This window comes from Vespa mandarinia, chromosome 7, assembly GCF_050613455.1.
Source record: "Vespa mandarinia isolate Hongniang chromosome 7, ASM5061345v1, whole genome shotgun sequence".
NCBI lineage: Eukaryota > Metazoa > Arthropoda > Insecta > Hymenoptera > Vespidae > Vespa > Vespa mandarinia.
The window spans coordinates 3,277,501-3,296,869 of NC_140816.1; the positions used below are offsets into that span (position 1 = coordinate 3,277,501).

At 31.1% G+C, this 19,369-nt stretch overlaps 4 protein-coding genes across 10 annotated transcripts in view; 2 read left to right on the top strand and 2 right to left on the bottom strand.

The window, feature by feature from the left end:
- The window catches only part of LOC118440332 (uncharacterized), a 48,561-nt gene extending 44,458 nt beyond the window's left edge, over positions 1 to 4,103 (top strand). For all 5 annotated transcript variants that reach the window (XM_085658394.1, XM_085658395.1, XM_035863198.2 and 2 more), the window contains 3 exons: positions 571 to 885; positions 1,801 to 2,511; positions 2,605 to 4,103. In XM_085658394.1, the coding sequence (XP_085514520.1) occupies positions 571 to 885; positions 1,801 to 2,511; positions 2,605 to 2,823 (1,245 nt within the window). In that variant the 3' untranslated portion in view covers positions 2,824 to 4,103. The remainder of the gene's footprint in view (positions 1 to 570; positions 886 to 1,800; positions 2,512 to 2,604) is intronic.
- Positions 4,104 to 4,877: 774 nt separating this feature from the next.
- LOC118440335 (peptidyl-prolyl cis-trans isomerase) lies at positions 4,878 to 7,404 on the bottom strand. Of its 2 annotated transcripts, XM_035863209.2 has the most exons (4): positions 7,087 to 7,404; positions 5,841 to 6,194; positions 5,685 to 5,774; positions 4,878 to 5,586 (listed from the first exon to the last, which is right to left on the bottom strand). In XM_035863209.2, exons 1-3 carry the CDS (start codon positions 7,288 to 7,290, stop codon positions 5,703 to 5,705), a joined length of 630 nt encoding a protein of 209 aa, XP_035719102.1. In that variant the 5' UTR covers positions 7,291 to 7,404; the 3' UTR covers positions 4,878 to 5,586; positions 5,685 to 5,702. The 2 variants fall into 2 exon arrangements, with proteins under 2 accessions (XP_035719102.1, XP_035719101.1); XM_035863208.2 differs by having other exon boundaries at positions 4,878 to 5,774; positions 7,087 to 7,402.
- A 125-nt stretch (positions 7,405 to 7,529) lies between these two features.
- Positions 7,530 to 10,874, top strand: Gbeta76C (guanine nucleotide-binding protein subunit beta-2). Of its 2 annotated transcripts, none has more exons than XM_085658396.1 (7): positions 7,530 to 7,548; positions 8,531 to 8,605; positions 8,724 to 8,869; positions 9,003 to 9,302; positions 9,441 to 9,642; positions 9,790 to 10,006; positions 10,182 to 10,874. In XM_085658396.1, exons 2-7 carry the CDS (start codon positions 8,537 to 8,539, stop codon positions 10,286 to 10,288), a joined length of 1,041 nt encoding a protein of 346 aa, XP_085514522.1. In that variant the 5' UTR covers positions 7,530 to 7,548; positions 8,531 to 8,536; the 3' UTR covers positions 10,289 to 10,874. The 2 variants fall into 2 exon arrangements, with proteins under 2 accessions (XP_085514522.1, XP_035719097.1); XM_035863204.2 differs by lacking the exon at positions 7,530 to 7,548 and adding an exon at positions 8,142 to 8,375.
- A 316-nt stretch (positions 10,875 to 11,190) lies between these two features.
- Neurl4 (neuralized E3 ubiquitin protein ligase 4) lies at positions 11,191 to 19,038 on the bottom strand. The gene is made up of 17 exons (XM_035863014.2): positions 18,600 to 19,038; positions 18,167 to 18,382; positions 17,648 to 18,094; positions 17,362 to 17,562; positions 17,084 to 17,303; positions 16,849 to 16,945; positions 16,600 to 16,776; positions 16,166 to 16,474; positions 15,860 to 16,053; positions 15,458 to 15,747; positions 14,958 to 15,351; positions 14,530 to 14,851; positions 14,252 to 14,445; positions 13,970 to 14,175; positions 12,402 to 13,849; positions 12,132 to 12,281; positions 11,191 to 12,041 (listed from the first exon to the last, which is right to left on the bottom strand). Exons 1-17 carry the CDS (start codon positions 18,756 to 18,758, stop codon positions 11,846 to 11,848), a joined length of 5,220 nt encoding a protein of 1,739 aa, XP_035718907.1. The 5' UTR covers positions 18,759 to 19,038; the 3' UTR covers positions 11,191 to 11,845.
- Positions 19,039 to 19,369: the final 331 nt, after the last annotated feature.

Sequence of the window (19,369 nt, forward strand, 5' to 3'; positions counted from 1 at the left end):
CTTTCCTCTTTTATATCATTAGGAAATGATTAATTAACGAAATAATCTTCGTCGATTTGTAAACAATGCAAAATGCAATATAGTACTATTAAATTGTCATCGAATAATAATATCAATAATATTCACCAACCAATATGCTCTGTCAAAGACTTGCAACGGGAATGGATTAATTTGTATCGGTTATTATGAAAGCGATTTCAAAATTGAAACTTATTTCAGAAAAATGTATAGAGTCATCACTTTCAAATTTAATTTACACGTCCCATCTCTAATATAGATTAATGAAATTATTTTGAAAAATGACGAAAAAAAAAATATATTTATCTCGTGGAATTTCGTGATAAATTAATCCGTCATGGATCATCTTATTAATACGATTACGATGAGATCTTTGTTGTTTTTTTTTTCGTTTATTTAATTTTTTCTTTTTTTTTTCTTTACTGTCAGATATCAATAAAATAATCAATTCGACGGTTATTCAAAAAAAAAAAAAATATATATATATATATATAAAGAAAATCGAATGGTCATTATATCGAGAAAGATTTTTTTCTTTTTTCTATGCGAAAGGTACGACGTCTGAGCGAGAGGGGTGGCGAAGGATCGGGTCCATCGCCAAGGGAGGCTGCTTTCCTTGCTACATTATCGCAGGCACCACAACCTCAACCAGGTGGAAGAAGACATTCCGTAGTGACGATCTCAAGGGTACCACCAACTCTATTTGGTCGTAATCGTCGAGAATCTATTGCGGCATTTCCACTAGCTGGTTCTTCAAGGATATTACCAGGTCGTCGGGATTCAACCGGGCCACCGAGCAACACTGGAAGTTCTCATAATCTTCAATTGGATATAATGGACGATATAGCCAAGATCAAACCAAGAAAGGTATAATTTTTTTCTTTCTTTCTTTTTTTTTCTTTTGTTTTTTTCTTCTTTTTTTTTTTTAATCTCCGAGAGAATCGATAAATTTCTCTTCCTCGTTCTTTTGTCTGCATTGTTTTGTTATATACCACCTTTCCAAACAAATAAAACTAATTCGACATTTAAAATCAGTATATTTGAGAATACATTTCCCTGAGGAATGAGTTTTATTAAAATAAACTATAGAAGCAAAAGAGAGAGAAAGAGAGAGAGAAAGAGAGAGAGAGAGAGAGAGAGAGAAAATATAAAAAGATAAACTACCAACAAAAGTACGGTAAAATAACACGAGAAAAATGTATACGTCCATAAGATAGCATATAATTTATACGTATAATTTATTTTACTGTTCGCTTGAGTATTAACTCGTGAAAGTGATTCACGGTAGTAATTCTCCTAGGACACACTTAACATTAGTTTGAAAGTATCCCTGTTAAAGACATTAGCTAAGTACACGAATAGATAGTACATTGCTTTAGGAGATTTGCTAAAGTAGAAGAATAATTATTAGGATAATTATAAGAGCGAGAGAATGATTAGCTCGTAACGAGCAAGTCCCGCCTTAACGAGGGAACTACTTCCCTCGTTGAAAAGTATAATTCATTTGGAAGAGATTCTAAATCATGATCGTTAAATAGTTAAAAGTTATTTTCATCTGTCCATTACTATTGATCAATCATTTCTAATAAAATTAAATATCACGTATTACGTATCTATCTATCTATCTAATACCTAACAAGTATGTCCTTTGTTCGAAAGAAAATAAATCCTTCTAGTATCATAAATAGAAACCAAAAAGGAAAATCGAGTTAATAGTGAGTCAATTAAATGTTCTTTGTCAATGTTTCTCAAAGGCAATGAATTTCACTTTGTGCCACACAGGTACGTCTGAAAATGTTCAAAACGCCATCACGAGAATGCGTTTGCGAGATTCAACCTTTAGAGGGTAACAGTTCGAGCCAGCACTACACGCAATATCAAAAGCGACGATTTTCAGAGTTTCCAATACCCACAGTATCATTGACCTCGAATTCATCGATAAGAAGACGAGCCTCTGAAGTACCTAGGCCACCTACGGCAACGGCACCAGTATCTGGCACGTCTGCGGCTGGTATCGTTTGTTCGAATACAGATTTAATATCAATTTTAAGCTCGCTGACATCTTCGGCAACAGAGATAAACAGATGCGGCGAGGATGGTCCATCTTCGTTTATTCGAGAAGATGGCAAGTCCAATTGGTCGAGCAAAACGACCGAACAGAAGCGTAACAAATTGAAAAGCTTTCGTTCAAATAGTTTCGACGTATCGATTTTACATGGTACGACAAACAGCAAACAGGCTAGTCCAGGTATGAAATCAACAACTTCCTCGATCATTGCACCATCCAATTGGTTCACTAAACGACATCAACCAATGTCGAAGAAACAAAAGAGTGAGGAATTGGCAACTTCGAGTTTATCTTTTAAATTCGATAAATCGAAGGTCATACGTGCGAAGAATGATAGTTTGAATAAGTCACCGCCGTCGAAGGACAACGAGACAAGGCACAAGGTTGTTTGGGATGATACTAGCGGTACGAAGGTTGACGCACAAGTGAGATACAACAAAAATATTTATGTATATTTCATTTATTTCTCAATGTCGATATATATAATCACATTCATTGAATTATCTTCGAACGAGCAGGTCCTTGGCAGTGCAATCGAGAAAATTTTAACTGCCCAAAGAGGGAACGACGCGGAATCTGGTGCTTCGTCAAATGGAAAACCATCGGTTTCGCCTAACAAATCAAGACCCGGAAAAATGACAGCTTGGTTTTCTTCAGGTGGAAACAAGGAACAAGAACAGACTGAATCTTGCGAACCATCGATCTGTTCATCTCTTAAAGATCTCTTCGTAAAGTAGTTTGCACGTAATACGGTCTATTCGTTCCTTTTATCGTAATTCGCGTTATACCTTCTCTTCCCTTAATCGAAATAATCGATTCCCTTTTTAGCTCTCGTTGTACATTCGATCGGACAATAGAATTCGGTGATGAACGTGTGTTAGATCGAGATAATGTAGTTTTTTGAGAAACGGAAAACTATTACTGCGTTTTTTAATCCATTTTATATATTATATATATATATATATATATATAATATATATATATATAAATATATAAAAATATATGTATATATATATACTCTTGTTAGAATGAAATTAGTCTAGGAAAAAAGGGGCTTACATTTTCAATTTTAGGAAAATGTATATCTACTCGTATCGGATAATAATTGACAATCTGTGGACTCCTTGTAAATTTGTCTGATTAGTCTCGATTGAGTATTTACGAAATCTTATATATCTATTATATCAAAATAGAAATATTCTTTGATCTGATCCTCTCCGATGTTATATATCTATACCAAAGAGAGATTATATATTTACTAATGTGTAAAAATCAATAACATCTAAAAAGTGCATGTGATCGTTCCACCTACCGATGTTTACATGTAAGACTTTAATGTGCAGAAATCACATATTAGACGGCTTCTTTTACGAAACGTTCGAAAAGAAGATCAGAAAATTGCACCTTGTAACGACGAATTCCCATCGACATTTTTATTCAGACAATTTTATTTGCTTTTATTTAAAATAAAATTAAATAAGTAAACAAAAAGGAAGCTGAAATAGCAACGTTCTGTTGATAAAAAGAAAAAAAAAAGAAGAGCAAAAGACTTAACAAACGTACAACTTCGTTTTAATCTTATCACAACTATGACGTTAAAAGATTATTAATTTAGATTATATTTTAAAAAGTCGATTAATTAAAATCAAAATCGAGGCAGACAAAGACAACAAAATATAAGCCGATACACGTAGTTTGGTTTAATCATAATAAATCGTTTAAATCGTTAAAGTGAATTATAATGAAGGTATTCAGTACTATTAAGTACTATTTTGCGTTGAATGAGGGCAAATGGTGCATTAATAATCATACTAATCTAACCAGAGACACCTAATCAAGTCTCAATCGAAGCATGAGCTCATTAAAGTGTATAACGATGATGACTACGTCGAATAATATATATATTATATACATACATAATATGCGTTCACCTTTGCGGGCCGAAGGTTTATGAAATGATTGTAATATATTATATACCTATTTATAAAAAATAAGTAAAAAAAAGATCATGATATATATATATATATATATATCATATATATATATATATATATATATATATATATATATATATATATATATATATATATACTTTTAATAATATCGCGTAAATTCGAATCGTATCTGATATATATACATACTATATATGTGCATACATATACATATATATGTACAGATAAACAGACACACACACACACACACACACACACACACACACACAATTAGATTATCGAATTACCAGTGTTTAATGTCATACCCTAAGAAAATACATAGTCATAGATCACCCCACATAAAAAGAAAAAAGGTTAAATATCCAATTAAAACCGATCAAGTCAAAGTTACAAAATCATGGATATAATTATCTAAAAGTATTTTCAGATCGGATTATCTTATTAAAAAAAAAAAAAAAAAAAAAAAAAAGAAAAGAAAAGAAAAAAGGAAAAAAGGTGACTTATTATCACAAATGTAAATATAGATAAATGTAACATATATATATATATTATTATATCAAGAACATTTATGTTACTTTCTCTGTATCAGTGTTGGGTTGCAATATCAATAATTGCAATGAAATTATTGAATTATAAATCTGGATAATAAAATTCTTGTCTCATCTATGTGTATATAAAATATATATATATATATATATAAGTATATATATATATATATATATAATTTTTCCTTTGATATATCCAGTCTTTGCCTTACCAAAAATAACTCTCTTATAATTCGTGGATTGTGTATCATGGTCAGAGATCAAATCAAATCAAATCAAATGACGTACATCCAATAGATTTCTGAGAACAATTTTATTTTACAGAAATCGGAACTATTTAAACTGTTGCATCTACATTTTTCGACGCTGGTGCTCTACGAGGAATTCCAGATAACTCACACTTTATTGCCTGCGTTACAGTTTTCTAACAGTCAAATAAATATTGATTATAGTACACCTCATATAAAGGAATGATTCACGAGTATAAAAACGACGTGTATACTGAAAAATATAAACACGTTTTTATGTACTAAAATGCAAAAACATAATAGAAAATTTAATACGACAGATCGACACTGTAGATGAATGCATCATTAAAATACGTTAGACTTCCCAAATCTTTACTAAATTTCTATTAGAATATAATAAGCATCTAATTTCTAATGATTACCAGAAATAAATGACATAGAATAAAATTACTGTAAACGCATGAGATGAACACTTTAACTTTTAATACATCATGCATAGGTCAACATTTTTTACGGAAGAATGTGGATTTGACATAGTTTAATGTGACGTATTATTTATAAAAATACAGGTCAAACATGTTCGTACAAATAAATGCAGAAATAGAATCAGAGGAAATGTATTATTCTATATTATTGAATTTCTGCAAATGACTCATATATCATCACCCAATGTGTAGATAATAGCTGAAGTTATTAAATGGACGCAAAATCTTCTTACTTGCAAGCCATGTTTTCATTGATAGGAGGTTAATGTACTGGCATTGGAAATAAAGGTGACATTTAGACAAAAAATATTATTAGGATAATAAAGACGTTAATATTTGCAACAGCTAAATAAAAATGTAGTCATTACAGTAGCTAGTCAAACGATCTACAGTTGTCCACAATCCTGTATCACGAGTTTTTTGGTGGTCTGTCCACTCTGCGAGCCCATAGCTTCCATCTAAAACAAAATTTGATAAGTATCATATACTTATTTAAAATATATTTAAATATAAATATTTTCTACCTTCTTAACAATATCCATTCCCTCTATAACTTTTCCAAATACGACGTGCCTGCCATCGAGCCAACTGGTCCTTCCACTGGTAATGAAAAACTGACTACCATTAGTATTGGGTCCAGCATTCGCCATAGAGAGAAGGCCAGGTTCCGTATGTTTCAAAACAAAGTTTTCATCTTCGAATCTTGTTCCATAAATTGATTTACCACCAGTGCCATTGTGGTTAGTAAAGTCACCACCTTGGCACATAAAATTAGGGATCACTCTGTGGAAGCTGCTATTTTTGTAACCGAAACCTTTCTCTCCCGTGCAAAGAGCTCTGAAGTTTTCTGCCGTTTTAGGGACAATATCTGACCTCAGCTAAAAGAAAAGAAAGGAAAAAAAAAAAGTTACAGAATGTTATAGAATAAAGAAATATTTTTATCCTTCACTTAATATAATATAAATTCGTATAAAAAGAAAAAAAGAAATTCATATAAAAAAGTATTTATATATAATAACGTGATAAAAATAAATATCTAGATGGGTTCTTTCGAAAATTAAATAAAATTTTCCGCGGACATTAGCATAAAATTAATCAACGATTTAATTATGACATTAAATTTACAAGTCACAGTTATTATCATGGAATTATTTGAACTCTATCGTTCTTATCAGATAACCATGAAAAGAAAAGAGAAAAGAAAAAAAAAAGAAGAAAAAGAAAAAAGAAAAAGAAAAAAGAAAAAGGAGAAAAAGAAAACAAAAAAAAGGAAGACCTCGCTCCAAGAATCGTCTTTTTTTTTTTATTTTATATTTTTTTTTTTTTTTTTTTTTTTTTTTTTTTTTTTTTTCTTCATTTCCAGCAAACAATTATACAAATGCGGAAATAATTTTTACGCGGCATGAGAAACACGCTATGATTGAATCGGCAATGAGTGGAAAATTTTACTGGTATGATGAAGCACGAGGAAGTCAGGGTCGAGGACACGAAGTTACGAAAACACTAGAATAATTATCCACCAAAAAAAAATAGAAAAAAAAGCTTCCATTAAATTCCGTTTGGGGTGCAAATAAATAAATAAACGATCGAAAGTTACGATTAAGTATGATGAAAGAAAACTTAATGGATAATTAATAAAACGGAAATAACGTTTATTACTGCCGGCTTACGAGTAAAACCAAGATGGCCAACCAACCATGCCGGAATTTTCGAGGAAGTTCTGCGTAACGCATATAGAATTGGATAAAAGAAATGCTCATTTTTCATTACCTCCATAACGATGCGACCCATGGGCTTGTCATCGGCGATGACATCGAAGAAAACCCGTGGCAAACTCATTTTCTTGGCGTCTTTAGCAAAATCTCGCACGAACGTAAGAAAGGACGGTCGACTCGGGCGGGCGGTGGCTCGCAAATGGCTCGTATGGCTGAAAGTCGAATCAATTGACAGCCGGCAGATCGATCTCAACGCCATTTCCTACGCTCGTTCCTTACGGAAATCGACTTTGATACGAGCGATCTTATATATTTACTTAATGCAAATCCCTTCAAATGCTTTTCCAAACAAAACCTTACCGGTTTTGGCTATTATTATGTAATAAAAGCGTCTTTTTTATGACAGTATATAAATGGTTATTGAAAAGATGGACGCGTTAGTTTCAAGAGACGACCAATCGAAAAACTCGAATGTCGACTATCATATTGCAAAGAAGAGACAACCAATCGAACGAATGTACGAACCAACGAATTTAGAGATTTAAAATATACTTTAAAAAATAATCTCTAAAATGTAGTTTGGTATAATGTAAATTCATATATTGTATTAGATAATTCTTTGTCGAATAACTTTTTAATGAAATAAGTTAGCATATTTACTTTGTGGTTATAGATAGAACTTACGTAATTTCATTAACATTCCATCAACTTGCTCGATAAAGTCAAAATCTATAATATCGATGGTTATCCTATCGATCGAATTAGTCGATAAATATAGATATCTACTTTATCGACCAAATCGATGAAATTTTACATCGAAAATCGAATCACGTAATAATAGAAAATTAATACGCAATGTTTTCACGAGTTGCGTAAGATGTCAAGGAAAACAATTCAATAAATCAATAGATTTAATTACGATGACATCGACATTACTATTTTCGCATATTTCAATGTTTAGATAATAATTCAACTTAGATATGCATATTTTCTTCTGCACATATCTTTGAAATGATCTAAACGATCACATATTGAAACGCCAATTTAATTAATTCGCATTAATGAAAAAAATTGATATAATTTTTTTTTGGCTTCATTTTAAATCTAAAAATTAATATTTTTAATTAAACATACTTATCCGTTTAGACATTTGAATAAATATAATATAGACCCCTAAAAATCTATAGATATTGCAATAATGGTTACTGTATATATAGGTAATTAAGTTATGTGTATGAGCCAAGCTAATGCTCAACAAATAGGATTAACCATCGGTTTTAATACGATTACTAGGGCAGCAGGCTAGCTACCTCTGTGGCTTCTTTTTCGTTTCGATGGAAATCAGTTAGTATTGTTCACCGTACAGTTCTTCATCGAGAAAGACTTTGGTTTCTAACTGGAATACTCTTAATTTTTATTATCCTCGAGTCTACGGTCCTTTGACTCTAATTGTCCTTTGACAATTCATTATTGTTATTATTATTATTATTTTTAATTAGGAAAAAATGGGAAAGGATGACGCGGAAACGACAGCTTTAAAAAAGGAATTGGAGGACCTCATCAACAAGTGCAAGGTTTATTATCAATTCAAATTCTTTCGCATTTGATCTACTTTATTATTTATTTATTTTCTTTTTATTTGACATAATTTCGATGAACTATTATATTAACTATTAACAATGTATTTCGCAGGAGGATCAGAAAAAACAACAGGACACTACTTTGGAGGAAGCATGTGGTAGCGTGGCAGATGCTCCAAAAGTAAAATTATCTACGAAGAAGTTATTGAAAGGTCATATAAATAAGGTGAACTCCGTACATTTCAGCGGCGACAGCAGGTCTGTTATAATAAAATAGATTATATTTCATTATTAATATTAATACGATGATGATCGGAATAATTGTACGATGTATAATGTATTCCTATCCATAATCTTTTTAATTATTTCATTCTTAATTGTTCAATCTTAGACACTGCGTAACAGGATCGTTGGATGGAAAATTAATAATTTGGGATTCTTGGACCGGAAATAAAGTCCAAGTAATACCATTACGTTCGGCTTGGGTGATGTCGGTGGCATTTGCACCTTCCGGTAATTTTGTTGCCTGCGGTGGAATGGATAATATGTGTACCATTTACGATGTTAATAATCGCGATGCCACCGGCTCTGCTAAAATCACCCGAGAGTTACTTGGCTATGAAGGATTTCTTTCGTCTTGTAGATTTCTCGAGGACAAAAACATTATCACTGGCTCCGGCGATATGAAAATGTAAGTTATATACTCATATATATATCTATAGATTTTTTTTATTCCTTGGTTTATTTTATTTTATTTTATTTTATTTTACCTTCTTTTTTTTCACCCCCTTTCATCAAATAACGCGTTTCATTCGTTATTCCCTTTCAGTTGTATATGGGATCTCGAGGCGAATAAAAAAACTACAGACTTTTGTGCACACGCGGGAGATGTTGTAAGCATAAGTCTTTCGCCTGATGGTAACACTTATGTAACCGGTTCCGTTGACAAGACTTGCAAACTTTGGGATTTGCGAGACGAAACTGCCAAACAGACATTCTTTGGACACGATGCTGATGTCAATTCCGTTTGCGTGAGTAGAGTTTACTCGGAGTTAGTTATAAGAGATTTCACAAATATTAAACATTATAATTAAAAAAAATTTGATCCTTCGTATTTATCTCGTTATGTTTTCTATTACGACTGTTATTTATCAATATATCAAATTTCTCTACGATAGTATCATCCTTCGGGACAAGGTTTTGTAACAGCCTCGGAAGATAAGACAGCTAGATTATGGGACTTCAGATCCGATCAGCAATTAGCAACATTCAAACCACCAAATTCAAATCCAGGATTTACATCTTGCGGATTATCACTCAGTGGTAGATTCATATTTTGTGGAAGCGACGATAATTCTATTCATATATGGGATACGTTGAAGAATCAACACAATGGTAAATTATATATATATGTATATATATATATGTATATATTGTTTCATTTCTTTTTTTTTTTCTTTTTTTTTTTATATTTATATATTCATGTGGGAAAAAAAATTGTCATTTATACCCGTCAAGAAAAATTTGTTTAATACGTCTAATCTATATATTTTTCTCTTATTTTGTAAAGGTATTCTATCGGGTCATGAGAATAGAGTAACGTCGCTCAGTGTTACTAATAATGGTATGGCAGTAGCCAGTTGCTCTTGGGATCAAAATGTTCGAATTTGGGTATAAAATGTTTGCGATAAATAATTATTGTTTATAAAGTGTGCTTATGAAAAATAAAATGAAAAAAAAAAAGAAAAAAGAAAAAGAAAAAAAAACAACGAAAAAAGAAAATAAATAAGATAATAAAAAAGAAATTACAAAGAGATTCGAAAACACGAAGGACGATTTAAAATTGTTTGATAATTGTACATAAATACTTAAAAGTCATAGAATAATGATTATTTTCAATTGTTGTCACGATGAAACAATTTATAGAGTGATCGTTCGATACAATAAGTATTTATGTTTATACCAAGAAACTACATTTCTTATAATTTAGTTTAATAATTTAGTCGATCTCATGTACTAATCAATGAATGCATACACATATAAGTATCTGGTGACTTTTAAAAGAAGAAATATAATTTATGTTATAACGCATTAACGAGAGTTTTTCATTTTTAATATAATTGACGATTTATAGAATTTTATTTAAGAAAATTTGATGCTTTAAATATAAATGCTAATCCTAATTGTTCTCATTGTAAACATTCGTATTTTATTTTTATTTGTTTAATCACAAAATAGCGTAATTTAACAATTGCCATTAAAAGAAAAAAAGAACAAAAAAAAAAAAAAAAGAGGAAAAAGAAAAAATGATAATTAGACAAATGCTTCAATCATTAAATCAAACATTCTTAAACATTGAAAAAAACATTGTGTTTCGTATTGATTTGTGATTAGTAGGAATATTTTTGTCGTAATACAAAAACTGCAATAAAAAAGTACATTTGAAATAAATTTCTTTCTCTCTTTTTTCTTCTTTTTTTTCCTTATGAATATATATATATATACATATATATATATATATATATATATATATATATATATATATAATATATAAAAAAAAATATATATATATTGTTTCAAATAAATCATTCGATATATTGTAATGAGAATTGCCATTGTCCATTTTTATTTCTACAACGTGCATATTACACGAAACTTCATCAATGTTGCAGAATTGCAGAATAGTGCATTTTGAGAAATGTATTGTGTATCTAATAACGCAATCATTAAGATTTGGTGTTTATTAGGCGCGAAGCATAAAAGTCAAAAATACTATGTCCCTTTGGACATATATAGGGAACTTATTATTGTGCAGATGTATCCATATGATTCTTGTTCGTATAAACTTCAAACCTAGGCCACCAGTTACGTTGACGCCGAAAGAAATAATTTCTGAATGTAATACACGTGTATTCATAGAGCACGCGAAGATGTTTCCTTTCTTTTATCATTTATAATAACTTAATATTAAAATAATCGAAATCTTAAGATATATCCTTTCGTACAAGACGAAAATCGATTGCAGTATACAATATATAATAAGATTTATATTAATGTCACAACACAAATGCATGTCGTAACTTCGACGGAATCAAATATTGATCTTTAATTCTTACCACTGCTGTATCACGACGGTATTTTATGTACACCGACATAGTTCTTGACTGTAAATAAAAATGCTCTTCGCGTATTTAACGAAAATTAATAAAATCGACGTATTTTCAAAAGAAAAATTTAAAATCCATCCAGATGTATTAGCAGAGCCACGATTACTGTAGCACCAGCTTCTTTGGTAGCCCATTTACTAGATTCAAATTGTGATTCAATATCGTCTTTTCCACTTGGTCCTATTGTATATGAACCAGGTCTTACCAACAATTGGAATGCAGTTGATGCATTAAGTTTTTTATTTGATTGATGATCGATGTATCTATATATATATATACATATATGTATATAAATAAGTATTTTAATTTGTTATTTCACTCTCTCATTCCTTTAATATTACTCATCTACTTACGGATATTTTTTAACGAATTCTTCCGATGCCGCATAATTTATATTCGGTGAAAATATTACTTGAGGATTTTGGACTTCGTTCTTCGTACATATTAAATTACTCGCATCTAATTGTTCCTTCGTCATAAGTTCTCCTCTGTCGAGTATTAATCTGAGGAAAATGTATTTTTATAGAAATTATATATATATATATATATATATATATATATATATATATATATATATATATGTATATATACAAAGAAACAAAATAAGTATTCTTATTGCTGACCTTATGGCATCTAAGCGTATCCCATAGAAAGCAACGTGCCATTTGTCTGTAGTACTTTGTGGGATTTGATTTGCATTGATACTTTGTCTTAAAGGAAATCTTGCCCAGCCAACGGGCAATGCAAATTCTGCCGGAGGTTCGCCCTTTTTACAAATAGCATTATCTCCTTCTGCCTTATAACAGGCACTGCAGTAACATAATGCATCGTCCAGTGAAAAAAATTCATCAGGCAATACGAGTGATTTTTTAAGCCTTATACATGCCTTTAAATATTCACATTTCTTTGTGACCGATGAAATACTTCCAGGAGTACATGGTAATGAAATATTTTGTATCGATGGTACTGTATGATTATTTGTCATGTTGTGCTGATTTGAAGACACTACACCATTATTACAATTATCATTCGTTAATGTAACATTATCCCAATTAATATTAGAATGTAACTCATGAAAGCTTGAAGAAGTATTGTTTGATATTTCTGTTGATGAATTATCCAATACATTTGGTGCAAGATTTTGGCAAGAAAACGAACCAATTTGTGACATACTTAAAATATTAACGGGTACATTATTCTGACTCGTAGTTATACTAACAATTTGACTATTGGATGCTATACTTTCGTTGATTGCATTATTAGCATTATTCGAATTAATTGCAGAATTTAAATTAGTAATATTTGTAGCGCTAGTAGTCGTGCCATTTTTAATATTAATATTTGTTGCATTATTTATTTCTACATTTGTACATTCATTTCTAATATTTAAAACGTTTGCGATCGCTCGATGTTCCGTATGTATATTCGTTTCGTTAGTATTATTTTCCGACTGATTATTTTGCAATGTATTGTTATCGTTTACTTGACTTGTTGTATCTTCCGTATAACTTTTAGTTTTAATACTTTTTCCTTCGTTACTTACGTCCGAACCAGAATCTAAATTATTCGAGTCGGAAACACTCGATGTCGCTTTATTTTCTGGAATGTTGTTTACCAGATTCGTGTCATCGTTACTATAGGATACAGTAGAATAATTTCCATCCTTTGTATGAGAATTACATTGACTTGGTATGCTCGGAGAAGTTGATAAGGAAAGATCCGAGGATGTAGCTGGAATTGCATTTTCTTTTTCATGACATTCCAAATCAGCTTTCTCTCGTGAATTTTCTACGTCATCCAATTCAGTTCTACATTCGGTAGCAGATGCAATTGTACTATTATCAACAACAACTGAATTCGTATATAATTGATCTGTCCCTGCTATTGAAACTTGCTCACATTGACCATACAAATCTATCACAGCATAGACATATGGAGACACATCTGTTGCTGCCACTCCCTGATCTACACCATTAATATATAAGTGAAGTCTGCAGTCTTCGTCGATTAATAAACCTACTGTAGCATTGCACTGTAAGTTTTCTAATGCAGAGCCATATTTCGTTTTGACCTAATTCAATTGGAAAATATTTGACATAATATAGATTAGATTAAATTAAGGAATTAAAAAAAAAAAAAAAAAAAACAAATATTTTCAATATTTTTAAATACTTTAAGAAGAAATGATTACCCTCATGCCGTTATGAAATATCCAATCACTGCAAATAATCCACGAGTGTTTTTTAAAACCAAGCGCTGTTAATGGAAAATTAGCTTTCTCTGGTGCAATACAAGTAACACCGCAAAGCATATTGGATACCCATCGCTCGTTCAATTTCTCAATTTTTATTTGAAATAATTTACCTTTTATTAATGGACGACTAGACATTACTACACCTGTTAAATATTGTTGTACGAATTATAAACAATTCATTGATTATCTTCCACTTTCTAATATTTCTTGAATTTTTACCTTGATTATAACTTGCAACTCTTCTGGCTATTACTTTTCTATCCAGTTCAATATTTCTACCATGGTTTTCATGAAATTCATAATTCCAATTTGTTTCTCCATTTATGTTATTTATCGTTTGCGTTGGAGTAAGTATAGTATCATTAGCTAATTTTCCTTCGGATATATCGATCGATGTATCCATTCCTGCATCACTATAAATAAAAAAATAAAAAAAAATAAAAAAAAATATATATGTATATATAAATATCATTCGATAATTATCAAATATAACTTACTTTCTTATAACAGGTGGCATGGGATCTAACAATAATTCCAACGAATCCTGTAATCTCAAACTTGCATTGGGAGATATTGCCGTATTCTGATGTTTGTTACTTGTAATATTTATTGCAACAGTACTTCCAAAAAGTTCAATAATTGCATATACCATTTCAGGCACATTAGATGCCGCTATACCCATATCTTCTCCGTTTATATAAAACTTCAAATTGCCATCATGGGTTCGTTTCATTCCAATTTTATCACCAACGCAAAGCCATTCCAAGCTTGGGCAATAATTTGGACAAAGGACACATCCCGAATGTCTTACTTCATTTCCTAAATAATTCCAATCGATCGTATGTATTAAATCTGTTTGACTCTTTATTTATAAGGAAAAAAAAAAACTTATTAAGATAATAGAAATTGTAAATTTTATACTTGCCTGTTAAGTACCAAGCATTTGCTGGAATAGAAGTTATATCAGGTACACGATTGGTAGGTTTCAACCAATTACCAGATTCATTGCTTATAACTCCTATTTTTAAACAACCACTCCATTCAGAGGCAGTTTCTTGAATAACAATTTCGAATATTTCATTATTGTCTAATGGAGTTTCACTTAATAACACAGCATTGGTATGTTCTCTACGTCTTATTGCTACTGTCTTTTCGTTATTCAATTGAATATTTGAACCAACAGACGTGTGAAATTTATGTAAAACTTCTGTTTGAGCTTGCGGTTGAATTACAGATGTAGGCTGCTGACTGGTACTATTTTCTGAAGGAATGTATTGCTGTGTTAATGGATCTCTACGTTCTGGCAGTACAATTGTAACCTAAGGAAAAATATAAAGTTTTTTCTTTTTTTCTTCTCTTTCCTCCATCCCCCTTTGTTTTTCCTTCATTTAGATAATTTTTATATGACTCATTTTAATATTATACCTGTGCACATTGACCATATAAATTTATCACAGGATAAACGTGTAAAGGTAAGCCTGTACATGCTGGACCTTGATCTACACCATCTAAATAATAATGTAAACTTGTGTCTGAACATCGCATCATACCAATACGATTTCCTTCCACTAATTTATCTAAATCACATGCATAATTGTTACGCAATGTAATGCCATCTCGTATTACAGCAGAACCAGAAAGCATCCAAGTATCATGATCGATATCCGTCATTGTAGATGGAAATTCCAGTTCATCTGGTCTGATAAGTGTAACCCCTGGGAGATTTTCCTAATATTAATACAAGGAAGGCAGCTACACTTTTATGATACTCAAATTTAAATTTATAAAATGAACAATTAAAAGCTTCTATATTATTATAAAGATTACCTGCTTCAATAGCTCCAGACCACCTATCTACCATTTTATCAATGGTTACTTCGAACATTTCACCATCACGTAAAGCCCGATTTGCAATAACTATAGCTTCATTGAATTCACCTAAAGCTCTTGGTCTGGATGCTGTTAAACCATTATTTGTAATACGTGCATTTTTTCCATGTACATAGTGAAATCTCAAATCACTATTAAAGTAAAAATAAAATTAATATATACTAGTTATATATTCTGCCTTTATACTATGTATTTACATATTAGAAATAAATATTCGATATGTGAATATAGAAAATAACAAACCTGTACAAAGTTGTATTACTGAAACTAGAATTATTTGTTGTTGGGCTATAGAAATCTGCAGTATCTACTATAGTTGCTTGTGCAGCTTGCCCATACAAATCTATAACACCATAAACTCTTTCTGGTACACTCATTGCAGCAGCACCTTGATCTGCACCATTTACATAAAAATGTAATGTAGCATTATCTTTCCTCATAACTCCTACACGATCGCCAACCTGTAATCGATCTAAATTTTGTCCATATTGATCTATCATAGTTGTTCCATTATGCATCACTCCATTTCCTGTCATCATCCAAGTACCTGATCTGTAATAGACATGAATAATTTCAAATAATAAGGCACATGATAATCTTGATATTTATTTATATGTATATAAACGAATATAATAAAATTAACACACAGCCATGATATTATTTGTAAATACATATACCTAACATTAGTCATTGTGTAAGGAAATTCCAGTTCTGTTGGTGAATGTGTTGTTACACCTATTTCTATAGAACCTGCCCATTTAGAAACGATTTTATCTAATTTCACTTCAAATAATTCATTCGGTTTTAACGGTCGTGAGGTTAATACTACTCCATTATTGAAGTCATCTATGGCACTACAAAGAAGATAATTATAAAATAGTTGTCTAGTTTTCTCAATGAAAGAAATAAACTCATGAATTAATTACTTAGGCCTGTGTGCTGTACGTCCGTTATTAATTACTTCAGCATGTGTTCCACAACAAGAATGAAACATGAGTCTATCTGGTGGTTCTTCTTCTGGTTCTACAAAGGAATGTATAAATTGTCTTCCTCGTTGATAAATGAATGCACGTTTATATGTATCCCATCAAAACTATGGTGGTAGGAGAACCAATTAAGGATATTACATAAATCATAAAACAAGGACACTGCTGTCCTTACCGTTCAATCCTTGTAACTGCAAAGTATTTCGTCGCGTGACTAAGTTCTGTTCTTCCCTTTCATCTCGATCGACAATGGTCACCTTTACAGTCATTCCATAAAGGTCAATGACACCCCATACACCTGCTGGTACTTTGGCAGCAACTCCTTGATCAAGCCCATTAATTAAATAGTGGAGATTTCCATTACTTTTTCTTATCATTCCTACTCTGTCTCCTTCCTAAATAAATAAATATAATAATATCTTATAGTAAAGGTACTTTTAAGTTAAAACTTACTCTAAGCTCATCTAAATTGAATTCTCCATATTCACGTTGAGTGCCTTTTCCATTGGTTAAAATACCACACCCAGACATCATTGTTGTACCAGATCGCATATTGGTCATTGTTGCTGGAAATTCTAATGCAGTAGGACTATGCGTTGTAACTCCAACTTCTATACTACCAGACCATTTGTAAACAAGTCTATCTATACGTATCTACAATCAAAGAATCATTATTTCTTACATATTTCATTAATATCTTCTTCTTTTTTTTAAATATCATATTTCTATATAAGCTTACCTCAAAAAGTTCATTATCTCTTAATGGCCTATGTGTCATAACAACGCCATTATTAAATTCATCGATTGGTCTCCGCCTTTCAGCTGTTCTTGCATTATTAGATAATTTCACAAGCGCCCCTACTCTTTCATGAAACCTTAAACGATCTTCCCTAATAGCAGCAGGGCTTGGATTTTTCGGTAAACTAACATTTACATTAACATTTAAATTAACATTCAAGTTAGCGACTAGATTAGTTGTAGATGAATTGGATGATCCACCAAGAGGGTAATCATTATTAATTTCAACCTCATCCTTTACTTCATTACTAATAGGTAGAAGTCGTGGATGAGTAATGGTAACTTGAACACAATCTCCATACATGTCTATAACTGCAAATAAACGCTCTGGAATGTTGGTTACCGCAATGCCTTGAGAAACCCCATTAATGTAAAATACCAGCTCGTGCTGTAATTAAAAGAAAATAAATAACAAAACATTCCTTGCATGCTCAGAATCATTAAATAAAAAAGAACATACATTAGAGGTTCTCATTACACCTAAAGTACTTCCCACATCCAGACTACTAAGATCTGTACCGTATATCTCTATTATTCGTTCACCATCGTGCACTATGCCAGAACTAGTCATAATCCAAGATCCATGGCGAAGATTTGTAGCACAAGCAGGTAATTCCACAGTTTCAGGATCACATTCTGTCACTCCAATCTCTATACTACCGCTCCATGATATCATCTGTCATTAAACAAATATTTTTAATATTTTATGAAAAAAATTTAACAATATTTACAATAAAATTTCGACTACTATTTCCAATACTCACGTAAATTGTTCGTGAAAAGATAACACTTAACAAAATATAAAATATAAACACATGCGACATTTGACAGATCCAGATCTTTATTAGTATACCAAAAATTGATTTGCAAACAACAATAGTATGAATTCATACCTTTTTATCAATACGAACTTCGAACATCTCATCATCCTTAAGAGGCATAGCACTAAGTACCAATCCATAGTTATATTCGGAATAATTTCGAATTGCGGTACAATTATTATTTGTTAAAGTTACACGATGACCACTTCGCCGATGAAACATGTCGACCATTTACTGTGTCCATGCAGCGATGTACATATATATATGCAGTAAGATTTGCTATAATATATGTAACACTATCACTGCGCAATTGGTGGTATATAATGGTCAACGCTAATTGGTTAAAGGATATAACGCAGCACCAATAGCGTACAATATCACAATGCGCGGGCTGCATTAAAATTAATTCAAACTATAGATATTATCCCTTTATTCTTTTGACTATAGTTCTAGAACCTACAGAAAATGTAATTCTACAAAGAGAAAGAAAGGAAAAGGAGATATCTTCAATGTGCAAAAATATAATTTGTATCAGCCCTAAGGTTTATTTCATTGATTCTATTTCTCCTTCTTATACTATCTCGACGATGTTATAGCGATATAGATAAAACAGCAGTGCGACAAAATATATATAATACGTTTGTATACATAACCTGTATATTAAATAATAAGGATGAATTAAAAATAAGAAAATGAAAGAATAAGAAAAAACTAGAATTCGTACGAGATAATATTTCATAAATCCTCGGTATATTTTCATCGCTTTTCTTTCTGAAATAAGAAGATATTTTCTTTCTTTTTTTTTCCTTTTTTTTTTTTTTTTTTTTTTTCCCCGTGACAAT